Consider the following 12,922-nt stretch of genomic DNA (forward strand, 5'->3'; position numbering starts at 1 on the left):
ATTAAACATCAGTAGAGATTCTGCTGGCCAGAAGACCAGAAAAATCCCAACATAGGATTTATATAATATTGTTATATCTACTTGACATCTTTATTTGAGAAATTTGTGATCTAAATATGAATGTATGTAGGTTCAAAATGGATTTTGCCTGGTATCTTACATTTCTAGCAACAGATAAGTTTAATTTCTTCACTGCTATCTTTTAAAAGGGCATTTTCTAATATTTAGTACTAATATCTTTTGATCAGTTTTTTTTTTTTACTTTTTGCACATCTTGTGTTGCTATGACGGAAACTTGCTTTAAATTCAAAACTCAAAAAGATTCTTCCTTTTGAATTAATTATAGAATTAATCATATAATAGGAAGTGAACAAAATATCATAATCAGTCCTGTTTTTTCTTTTCACTGCTGATGTTAAAGAACTACTTCAATATGCAAGATCAACATATTCCTGAAATAGGTTCCGTGGTAGTATTGGGCATGATTTCTGCCAAAAAGTGTATCTGGCTAGAAGTTTAATTTTCCATATGATGTTATACAAGTCATCATACTTGTGTGATGACTTACTTATCTACTTAAAGGCAAGAGTGAGTTAAGCTTCTTGCCCAATAAAATCAGAGCTGGATGCTATAAGCCAAATGTTCATAGCCATGAGATACTCATGCTTTGTCAAATTATTGCAGCCATATAGTACAAGTAGACACTTTCACTGGCATTCTTCTCAAAGCAAAAGGTCTCTGAAATGGTCACATGATCCTAATTATTAATTGCATATTTTAACAATGTAAATGTTGTGATCTATTTGTCACAAAAAACCACATTAAAAACCACATGGTTTACCAGGTTGTTGGCCGAACAAGGATGATATAATCCCAGAATGCTGAAATAAAAGAGAGAGAGATAGATAAATATGAGACTTAGTAATGCTATATAAGACAAATCAGATATAAATGCTATCTGTCAACCAACAACCATGTTGACGCAGTGATTAGAATGCAGTATTGCTCAATAATTCTGCATTTCCACTGCCAGGAGTTCAATTCTGACTGACTCAATGTTAATTCAATCTTCCGAGGTCAGTAAAATATAATTGTTAGGTGAAATCTGCTGACTCCGTAAACTGCTTAGAGACAGCTGTAAAACGCTATGAAGCAGCATACAAATCTAAGTGCTATTGCTATTAATAAAGTAGTTCCTTTAAAAAAAAACAGTTTCAATACTCTCAATTCCCTTTAAAATAAATGTCCAGTATAGTTAAAAATAATATATATTTCAACCAGCAAAAATAATGTCATATTTAGTTAAGTCTTTTATAAACTACTTTTTCCTATTAACTGCAAATATTTTAATTAGGCATGTAAATGTACACTTTAAGCACAGGGTTAAGATTAAATAACATTATGTTTATTAAGTTAGTTCTATTTAGTTGTTTAAATTTGGCTATTAAACTGTGAACTATTATATTGGGTGACATTTTTAAACTACTACCATGACATTCATATTTGTGTTGCACTTTGGTAATGTTGTATTATTATTGTTATTAGAAAGTGGCATGATGTACGATCATTTTCAATTATGGAGATAAACAAAAGGGTAACTCTATAATACATTGCCACTTTTCTTGTCTTTTATTTTGGACAGATCCACACTTCTACTTGCTTCATCTCCTGGACAGGTTACTCAGTGTTTCTTGAGTGCAAGAATAGAGGGATATAGTATAGTACCCATTCCTAACACAGTGTAAACATGCCACTTTATCTCAGCTTATCTCATCTTACAGGGTTGTTGTGGGGAACATGGGAAGAGGAAAGAGTATTAGGTATGTCACCATTCTGAGTTACTTGTAAAGTAATAAGGCAGGTTAAAAATCAAATAATAAACAAACGAATGAATGAATGAATAAATAAATAAATAAATTCTGGGGAACCTTTGTTTTCTGGTGGTTGGCAGGTACCTTCTTAAAAATAGGAAGGAATCAATTGTTTGTTTTTATTTACTGTACTTTTGCTTTACTGTAATGCTTTACTGCTCACAGGAATGACAGTCAGAAAAAAGGGTAGAAAAAAGTAAGTTTGCCTTAGCATCAGGTGAGAGAACCTTCGAGGAGTATGTGAAGGCATCCATATGTTTAAACATCTCGAAAATTAAAGGAAAAGAATGTGGATCAGCAGAGAAAGGTAAGGGTCTGGAAGACTCCTCACACAGGGGACGACCACCAAGGTTTCCCTCCCCTGCATGGGTTGGAAGAACAAGAACCAGTGGCAGTCCAGACTGAGTACCAACCTAGCTTTGTTGCTGAACCACTCAAATCTGAACTGGAATTGTACTAGTCTGCTTTAGGAATAGCCAGGAACAGCAAAAAAGAAGTTGCTTTAGCTGTTGTGTGAATTATTCATAAAGTGTTTAATTAGCACTAAACTGAAAATTAGGAGCAGATTTGGTGGAATTTCAAGATTACAGAAGTAAAATAAAAATCTAGTAAAGCAAATATATTTTGGCCTGGGGCCTTAAATGCTGATTATTGTACCTTTTCTTTTGCAGGCTGTACATTGTTCAGAATACATTGATTAATTGTGTGCCAGCAAGTTAGTGTTAACTATTAGCAATGTCATGGATATATTTTTTCCATTATAATCTATACCCAATCTGGTATTTCAGGTCTTCTAAAGGCATACCCATTGTCATTGTAAATGGGTGTATCTCTCTTGTTGCTGATCATCTTTTCCTTCTCTTTCAGAATATATGCCAGTGGTATATTGCCATTGGTGAAGTTAAGCTCCATTAATTTTGAATTTTCTCTCCTGAATCTCAATGATCCACTGATTTGTTTCCTGGCATCATCTGTAATGTCTAATCTGCCAGGAACACATATAGATTGAAATTAATTATTGGGTTAACACAATTCAAGGGAATCTAGTTCCGTTGTATACTCAATGCACAATGAGGATATTGTGAGCCATTGTCAACTCTATTGTAGAGATGTGCAAAGAACATGCATGCAAAGGGTTTCCTTGGTGATCCCTATGAAAATGCTTCTGCCTTTAGGAGATAGCCTTCAGATGAGCTTGCCAAGCTTTCCAGATGATGCAGCTGCTTTAAAGCTTAAAGGAGAGTTGCTTTGCTTGCTCTAGCACACTTTGTAAAAGATTCTTATCTAATGCTTTGCACAGTCATATTAAATAGGTACAAAAGGAAATATAAGCATGAAAGTAAAAACCTGCTGCTTTTTATTCTGTTCTCCAGTCTTTAGGCTGTGATATTATACATTGCCAGAAGATGGAGGGCTTGACTTATTAAGGGAAGCACCACAATATGCACTGATATTTCTTTTCACACTGGTTCATGATGGTCAAGAATGAAAAGAAGGATTAAAAAGCTAACCTTTCTAATTGTGCATGAGAAGCAGAAACATTTTTTGCATCTTTTCAGAATCCTCCCTTAACAAAATACTTTTAAAATCAATGCAAAACCTGTTATAGCAAATGTAAATTAGTCATATTTGTGGATGAAACGAGTCTATTTTGTAATAAATATAATTCTGTTTTGTAACAGGCCATAAATGGACTAGCAGTGTGTCATGGAGGTGTTGAGCTTAGAAGGAATGATGGAGAGTAAGAAGTTTGCTAGTGGCTGGAATCATGGATGACAAAAATGGCAAAAATGGCAATTTCCAAGCAATTTTATGTTGCTTGGAAAACTTGAAATCTTAGCTAATTTGAATGGGCTATGTCTTTGTGCCAGATAGATATGTTTTCCTGAATACTTATTCCATAATACTTGAATAATTTGTGGAAGAGAATTTGCTTTACAACTTATTTCAAAAGACAAGAGAATTTCAGAAATTTGTCACAGATGGACCGTGATTTGCTGGAACTGGTTTAACATTAAGGTGAAGATTCCATTTCTTATGTATAGGCATACTTGCAGCTATTTACACTATTTTTGGCTTTCCAGATTTCAATTATCCTTTCTTGTGTTGTTCAAGTTTACAACTACAGAGATAAAAAAATGATGCGAACTAAAGCAAATATAAAAGAATAAAATGACAGAAAATAAATAAAAGTTCAAAAAGGGGAGAAATCCTATATAGTTTAAAAAATAAAAAAGAAGTCTATAGAAATATTTTCCCTTTTCATCATGACCATTATTACCTTTTCTTATACTTCTACAACAAAACCACCCTTCATTCCATCTCGTCCTTATTTATAAACAGATTCTAAAAACGTCAACATTTAAAGCTAGTTAACAAAAGTCCAGTTACCAATAATAATAATCTATACATTTTAATCTTAATAAAATAAACTAGCTTTATTTTCCTTGCCTTTAATTTTAGCATAGTTACTTTCTCAAATTTTACAGCCGTATCATTTGATCTTGCACAGCAAAAATCAATTAAGAGTTACCCAGAACAAATATATATATATATATATAAACAAACTTTCATTAAATAATTCCACTTTATATTCCTTTGTTTTATTTTTAACAATATTCATTTTTATTACTTTTTAATAGTATGCAGATTTTGGTTTTTTTCTCCATCTCCATATTTCTTCTCAGTCTTTAAAACTGTAACACGTCTCTTTTGTAAATTAAAAATGAAAAAAAATGTCCAAGTCACTCTTCTGGTTTGTTATTTGTATATCTCTTTTAATTGTTAAGACATCTGGTTTCACCTGTATATCCAGCATAACATCTTTATCTATATCATTCTTTTAATCTGTAATTTTTAAATCCACATTCCAGTCAGCCTCAAAAGCAGTCTTGTTAATAACAGGCAACCTCAAAAGCAACTTCTGAGTAAATTAGTCCAAAATATTCTTAAGTTTGATCCGCTAGAATAATTTGTTGCATTCTGTATTAGTGGATCTCTTTTCCTTTAATTATAATCTTTTAATTATTTCTGCTTTCTTCTAGTGTTCAACTTTTAAAGTTCCATCTTGTCACTGATTTTTTTATCAACATTTTTCAAGAGGAAAATTTCTTATACTTGATTTCAAAATGTTTCCCCCCCCCCCCCCCAAACAGCTATATTTTCCTACAGGAAAGCTTCTTGGAATTGGTTTCAAGATCTTATTTCAATTTCTGGTCCTTAGTTTGTAACTTTCCAAAGTCAATGTTTTAATCATCTTTTGCTTTTATTAAAAAAATGTTTTTCAAATTCTTAAATCCTCTTTCACTGAGGATTGAAGGAGACTTACCCAATGTAATGAAACTTGACAATATACAGGTTCTTAATATCCAACAAGCAGTGAACAAACAATTTCTAAAGGATATTAAGAAATGAAATATGTAATTCAGTGTCCTTTTGAAGCCTCAAAAGCATGGCTTAGGTAAAGATGAGAATTCCCATGGGTCTAAGTGCTCTAAACCACTGGAGACCCTGTTTTATGGTTTCTTCATGAGAAGCTACTCTCTGTGCTGTGTGTGTGGGCAATCCTGAGTCCTCTCCTTATCTGGAGAGGAAATTCAAGAAGCCAGTCCATTTGCCAACTTGTCATTCTATCATGCTTATCAACTCCAGTCACTATGGAGCTATCTTCAGAGCTACCACAGCTTCCCTGAAAAATTTTCCCCCACGCTTCAATTATCCAAAGAAAATATTATAAGGAAACTAGATGTATCTTTTCAGGGATAAGTCCTATTCTTGAAAAATCGTTGGAGAATGTTTGCTATCCGGGAAAAAATTAAAACAACTAATGTTCAGGTTACAAATTGCTGGGAAAATTTCAAAAGTATGCTGAGTTCTTGGTCTAACAGTAGAGCTATGCAAAGCATTTGAAAGCACTGAATTACAAAATATGTTAGCAGGTGTATGCTCTCATGTTCTCTATGTGTGTATTTATGCATGTGAATGCATGTGCCCATGCGTGGACAGAACATATTTCTTCTGTGAGTGCCAATGTAACTAAGCATTGAGCAATTGTGTGCATACATAGATAACGAGAGGCAGTCTTCAAAGTTGTAGCATCAACTTTCTAAAGGATGTGTCTGTTTTAATGCTTTGAGAAAAAATGATTCACTTGCACTAGCATACTTTAGTAACTATTTTTTTGAATGCTTTCTACTGTCCTCCCAAGCATTCTTGATTATTCATGATAAGCCCAAGACAATACACTGAAGGTATTAACAAGAGTGATTAATAATATGATAACAAATACTATTATTTTTTACAGGACAGCCACAGAACACTGTTGTGCCAAAACCAGCAACATCTTATAGACTTTGTTACTGAATGAGCTAATGTGTTGATTTAGGTTATGATTTCCAATTGAAAATCTGTAGCACACCAGTCAAACTTGTAGTTTCAAAATAGAGCACTATTCTTTTAGGTGAAATTGCGTTGTTTTGCAAGATTAATTCTGTGGAATACTTACAATGAAAACTTTGCAGTGCAGAAATTGGCCCATGCATGTCCGCTTTTTACTACCCAATTTTTACTGATGTGCAATTATATATAATTATGCTAGTTTGGCTGTTTGGAAATTATATCTACTTTTGTTCTAACAAAAGTATACCACAGAAATAAAATATTGTTTGTGGTGTCTACCTCTACCATACCAAAACAGGAAAACAAGTAAATAACTTTATTCTTACTGTTAGCAAAACATTGAAAAAAAACCTAAAATATTGGAAGACAGAAAACAACTTGAGTGGCATCTTATACTTAATATTTTTCTTAGAAATAACCCATATTTGTTCATTTGTATTTATTACACATGCAAATAAATGCATTAATAACTTTATGTACATAAATTTGGGTTGTCAGAAAATACTTGAAAATGAAACAATTAGAGGAGACTATATTAAATAATTTATCTGTTGATCTTTTGATTTCACACTGTTGTTTATAGCACCAGTGAATTAAAATAGCAATTCTACATAGTAATAATTGCATCACAGATCTATATATTTTTAAATAGATTCATTCTCCTATTAGAGGCATATTTGTAAGATTTCCCAAGCCTAGAATTGCTGGATTCAGACCTGAGCAGCATACTGGTAAATAGCTTAATTCTTAAGCCTCCAGATGAAGCAGAAGATAAGGCAGATGCAGTTTCTTCAATCAGTATTCTCCCCAGCCCCTTTTTCGCTCCTTGCTGTAGTTGATCAGAGATCCTGCTACACCCCATAGCAAGAAGATTTATAAGAGAGTGGAAATAGCAGGAGAAAATTGTGACTTCTCTTGAATTGTTGATTTAAGAGATCTAAGGATTTATAGACATCTCTGGAAAAAATATATCCAGGAGTGAAAGTTCAGTACATGTGAAAACCACTAGGTTATGGAAATACTGATCTAAATACAAGGAGCCACATAACATGACCACAGTTTCTTAACAATCACTCCTAACCCTACTGACAGATCAAGAAGAGATTAATTTCCAATTTGGAATTGGAAATTTAAATGATGCTTCCCCATCTTTTCTGCACAGTTTTCTACCTGATTAGATACACATTTTTTTTTTTTGCTTGATGTTTTTCCGAAGAAGTTTGCTTTGCCTGGCTGCATAGTGACACCAATTCTGGTTATGAAGCCATAAAGCTCTTTGTTTGCCATTTTTAATTTCAATCCTCTAGAATTTCAAGCATTCTCTTTCTTCTGACTTGCTACAAGTTTAAGGTTTAGTGAATTCCCCCCCACCCCCATAGGAAGAAGAGAATTAAATTTAAAAAAGGCTATAGACGTTTGAGCCAAAGTGAAATGAGTTCAATATTCCTATAAGTCGTATCGCTGGTAAATCTGAAATTCTGTCTCATGCAACATTCTGAAGTTCTCCATTTATCTCATGTGATAGTGAGAACACACACACTTGGTTTCTTCTTAAGAATAGATCTCGATAGATTTCGAGACAGGAACAACAAAGCCTCTTCAGTCAGTTTCACAAGGCAGACCTTCCTATGAATCTGACACAAGATTTTTGCATTATCAAACCTTTTGCTATCTGTGCTGAGAACGCAGGCTACATAGCTCAAGTTAAAGCTTATGGAAACCCATTAAGAAGACACTTAGCTGTAAGAGAACTCTCACGCTTCAGGGCATATGCTGAATGCCTTCAGGGGTCAGAAAGGAATTTCCCCTCTATAAGAGATCAGTTCAACATTTGGTAATGCATCTAGCTAAGACATTTTGCAATCCTGTAGCTTCAGGCACACCCTTGCCTGCCCTGTAAAAAAGAGCATATGGGGTTCCCTTGATCAATGAATAATGCTGAATTGGCAACTTGCTTCTTCTCTCTGGAGGCTGAAAGTTACAGTGCAACACAACAAAATATGTACACAACAGATACTTGAATCTCATGCAAGTTTTTTTTTAAAAAAAATAAAAAAATAATATTTTTAACTTTAATATATTATTTAATCTGTGTCTATATCCAATTATTATGTAGTTCCACTCAAAGATATGTCTTTGATTCAGGTCCTACTTCTTATTAAAATTGGGTGAAGCTTAGGATACAGCTACATGTTCTTCCTAATTTATCTCATTGGTGCCTCATTTTTAGTTATTTAGAGTCACATTTCTGTGATGTAACCTTTATTAGAGGAAGCTTCTGAATTTACATTAAATACCTAATGTCAAATGTATGCATTGTCCCAACATAAAAAGTACATGTTTTATTTCACTCACTATCATTTCTAGCACAGGGTCATTCTCTCCTATTTTTGCATCTGTTCATTTTTTTAAAGAAGTGCCAATAAAAACATGTTTGTCACAAATTTATACACAATATATTTTATGTAGTTTTGTACATTTGAAAAACAGACCATTAGCAGTACATAGTTCATGCATATATTATACATTACATTATACAGATATTGTACATACATGTTCAATTTTTCCAATAAATATCTTTTCATTATGATGCTCCATAACATGCAGTATTTCCCTCAACACATACATTTTGTACACACTTTGAAGAACTGCAGTACAAAATGAGGAATTCATTTACAGTCTTGTGGACCTCCAGATACCGGTAGAAAAAAAGAGTGTGGGTATGATTTCCATATAAGTAAGTAGTGGCCATCATGGAATCTGTATAATTATATTGTATTATATTATTTATGGCTACTGTATATTTCTGTCCTCTTGGGAGTTCATGGCAGTACATATGCACATAAAACAAGTGTCTCCCCTTATTTTAGTTTTACAAAAGAAATCCAAACCCCTGTGAGGTGGAAATTTTCAGTTGTCTCCCCTGGGAACTAATTGCTACTTGAATTTGCAGAATGTATAAGGCATGGCTCAAGGGAGGAAGTGACAATGTTTAGGTGTTGCCATGTTCTTTTTATTACAGACTTCTGTTTGCAACTTACAGGTTCCATTTTAGAGACTTTTCCAGGTAGGGCCAAAAATTATAACTTCATTTCCTTTCATCTAATCATTAACTGAACAGAACAAAGATGGTTGCAAAATCTGGAAGAGAACTGCTATATTTGATTAAAGAAAAATAATGGTGTCCTATAATTTTCCCTTTTTAGTTAATAGTTAAATAATAATAAATGTAAGGAATATATACTAAAATATATGTGGTTGGGTTACTTTTTTTTCTTCCTTTTGTATCTTTGATAAATTATTTTAAGAGTATTGATTAATGGACTGGTGTCTGCAGTTGTAATCTATTCTAACCATTATATAAAACAAAGAGGTGACTAAAAGGTTGTTATATTTACTCTCCTAAACATGGGTAGTACGGTGTATTCAGGAAAGTAAGTATAATAACATTTGACCTCTCAAGTACAGAGTACAAATGCACAAACATGCATACAAACCACAGTTTTATTAAAATCTGAATATTTGAATTGGCAATTCATTTTGGAGCGAAACATTAGAGGCAAATAATATGATCAGCTCACAGAACACTTGCTATTCTTTCTTCCAGGATTTATTTTAAGAAAGTTTGATCAGTTCAATTATAACAAAAAAGAAATGTGTTTATTAAAAATGTTCCTGTTTTTGCATTTCATTAATGCTTAAGAAAATAGTTTTTCTATATATTCTATTTATTTTTATTGATGTACTTTTTTTTTTTACATTTTTTCCATGAATGATGGATACACCCTGTTAGAATTATGTTAAGTTCACAATATTCTACAATGTTCTGGAAAAATTTAAAAATATCAACCTGTTACTTAAGTGCTAACCAATGTTTGCTTTTAAGAAATTGATTAATAAAATAAACATTTGCATCTGTTTTCTGAAGAATAAAAGAAATATGGAATGGAAGGATTATATAAAAGGAATGCTCAATATTTGATTATTGATTTTATTTGATAGAATGCCAATCTTTTCCAAGGATTGTTTTTCATTCCCCCTTTAGATTAACTGACAATTTATTTTCAATAAAACATTAATAAATCTGAAATATTTAAAGATCTAGGCTACATATATTTCCTGATAACTGATAGAATACCTAGCTTTGCCAATGCTACTGGATTGCCAATATAGTAGTAGAACATAGTGTTGTATGATATGGGCATTGACATTAATTCATCAATCTCTTTTAATTAAGACATTAAAATAAATATACTTACTGAAACAGGAGTATTTCCAAGAAAGACAATCAGAGAGAGAAGTGGCAAATAGACAAACCAATTAAACATTCTTATTTTAAACAGATTTTCTCCTTGTGTGAATATGCTTTTTCTTGTTTCTATTTTTTTTCTGTTTCTCAACCTAAATAGTTAAATAACAGGTTTTGCAAATCATTAACCACACTTTCAAATTTGATCACACTGAACTAGCAAGTAGAAATGGCATGGAAAATTTTCCTCTAAGAAGTCTTTTCTGAGGCCTATGCTAAGGGAAAAAGTTGCCATACTTATCTATTTTATTTGTGACATCACTTTTAATAAACTGGCTCCTAAAATGCGAGATATATTTGCATCAATGCTGTTCATTGGTTAATCATTATATTTATGGTTAGGTGCAGTTTAAATTAGATGGTTTGTTATTTTGAGACTTGTATATCCTGCCCTTTTCTTTACACATTCAACATAGTTACCGAAGAATGACGAATACTAAACAAATCCCACCAATTTCAGTGGCAGATATTTGTTCTTCGGTTGCTTTCATACTATGAACAACTTTATGGTGGTACAATTGCACAATTCATTATGGAATAATATGTTGATGAAGATTCTCAACCATCCAGATAGAGTTGTCTGGAAGTTGAGTCATTTCAACTGGACTTATTTTCTTTTTGGTTTGAAATATTTGGTTGCTTATCTAAGTAGCTTCTTCAGTCTGAACAAGTTAATTAGGGGAACCTTATAAATGTCCACTAGGGTAGTTTCTCTAAGATTAGAGTTCACCTGATCTGAATAAATTCTTTATGTGAATAGGGGCAAAGAGACATTAAGTTGTGGCTCCTAAATCTTTTCTCTTGGTTGGTTTGTTAAGTGTGACCTCCCTGATGAATCTGTGAAGCAGTATTGATCTTCCTTGGGCTTGTTGCAAAAGCAGCATGAAAAAAAAGGAGACAGGTTGTGTCTGAAGCCTCCACTGCTATTTAGGGAAGGATTTCCATTTTGGCATAAATGGGTTCCTCCACTCTTTCAAATCATCTATTTTTCCCTATCTAAAATATGAACAGTGTTCTTTTTTCTTTTAAATAAAGGTGTACTGCTGGTCTTATGGTGTTGCTTCTTCTGTGCTGGACCATCCTCTTGTATTAAAGGCTGCTTGGTTTCCCCAATGCAGAGCTGTGAACACTCCTCACTGCAGGGGAATTGCATGCATTACATTACTCTTCTGATTTTTTGGTGTCTGATCTTTAGGGTAGATGAACCTCTGTCTCAGTCTGTTGGTGGGTTTGAAGAATAGAGATATGTTGTCTTTTCCAAGTATCAATTTTAGCTTCTTTGATACATCAGTCATGTAAGAAATTATAGGTTCTTTTGTTGACTTTGAGTCTCAACTTTATCTGACATTCTTTTGTTGGATCCAGATGCTGATTTAATCAAGGCCCAAGTTGAATAACAACACAATAAAATGGAGGATTGTCCAGGACGTAAGTCCCCAAGAGGATCAAGACCACATCACAGGTTCATGAAGGAGACCACTCTTAACAACCATCCAAGGAGAAAATATTTAGGAGCAACACATCTTAACAAGTCTCTGCCTCCCTCCCTAATAATCTCTATTTAGATTAGGTAAGAAATGAAACCATTCTGGAGAATAAATATAGGTTACTCTTAAACAACTTACTCAGACTAAAGGACCTATTTGAATAAGCAGCAAAAAGTTTCATCCCCCCCCCCCCCCAAAAAAAAAGATGTCCAGTTGCCATGACTCAATGTATGGAAGTATTATTTAAGCTTTAATACATAAAACTACTGAATTTCCTTTGATATCATTATATAGAAAATAATTTACAACTAGAACGAATATGGACTTTGATACTGATATGGTGATAGCAACATATACCACATATATACCATACTGCCTTTTCACTGTTTCTCAGTTCCATAAAAAGTTTCTATAAATAAGTTTTATCAAGTTAGAGAATCAGAAGGATGAAAGGACTGTAATAAACACAGTTTTATGTGATCTGTCCTTGACTAAAATGAGATGCCCTGAATTTTAATACACCCCTGATTCATCAAAAATCAGACTGAAGGTTGGAGTGTAACTAATATCAACATGCTTTATATCCACAAAAGATAAATTAAAGGGAGTAAAATTACTATTGACAAACATTGATTATATGCACTCGGAAGGACTTTGAAGCTGAGCTAGATGCTTTCTGCCAGTCTCCAATCTTCTCTTTTGAATTTCATTGCATACAGTTTTACTTTTTAATTATTTTTCTCAAAAGCTCTTTGATCAAGTAAACTATAGATCATATTTGGGTGATATCATGTCCTATATTTTCTATGAAGTTGTGCCCTTGTGCATCATTTTAAATATACAGTATATTTGCAGTT

General features: G+C 33.0%; 1 protein-coding gene across 1 annotated transcript in view; it reads right to left on the reverse strand.

The window, feature by feature from the left end:
• Positions 1-10,772, reverse strand: part of HABP2 (hyaluronan binding protein 2) — a 30,384-nt gene extending 19,612 nt beyond the window's left edge. Inside the window, exons 1-2 of the mRNA XM_032224814.1 lie at positions 10,529-10,772; positions 842-881 (exon numbers count right to left, since the gene is read on the reverse strand). Of these exons, the coding sequence (XP_032080705.1) occupies positions 842-881; positions 10,529-10,597 (109 nt within the window). The 5' untranslated portion in view covers positions 10,598-10,772. The remainder of the gene's footprint in view (positions 1-841; positions 882-10,528) is intronic.
• Between the last annotated feature and the right edge of the window lie 2,150 nt (positions 10,773-12,922).

The sequence above is a fragment of the Thamnophis elegans genome, chromosome 10 (assembly GCF_009769535.1).
Source record: "Thamnophis elegans isolate rThaEle1 chromosome 10, rThaEle1.pri, whole genome shotgun sequence".
Lineage (NCBI taxonomy): Eukaryota > Metazoa > Chordata > Lepidosauria > Squamata > Colubridae > Thamnophis > Thamnophis elegans.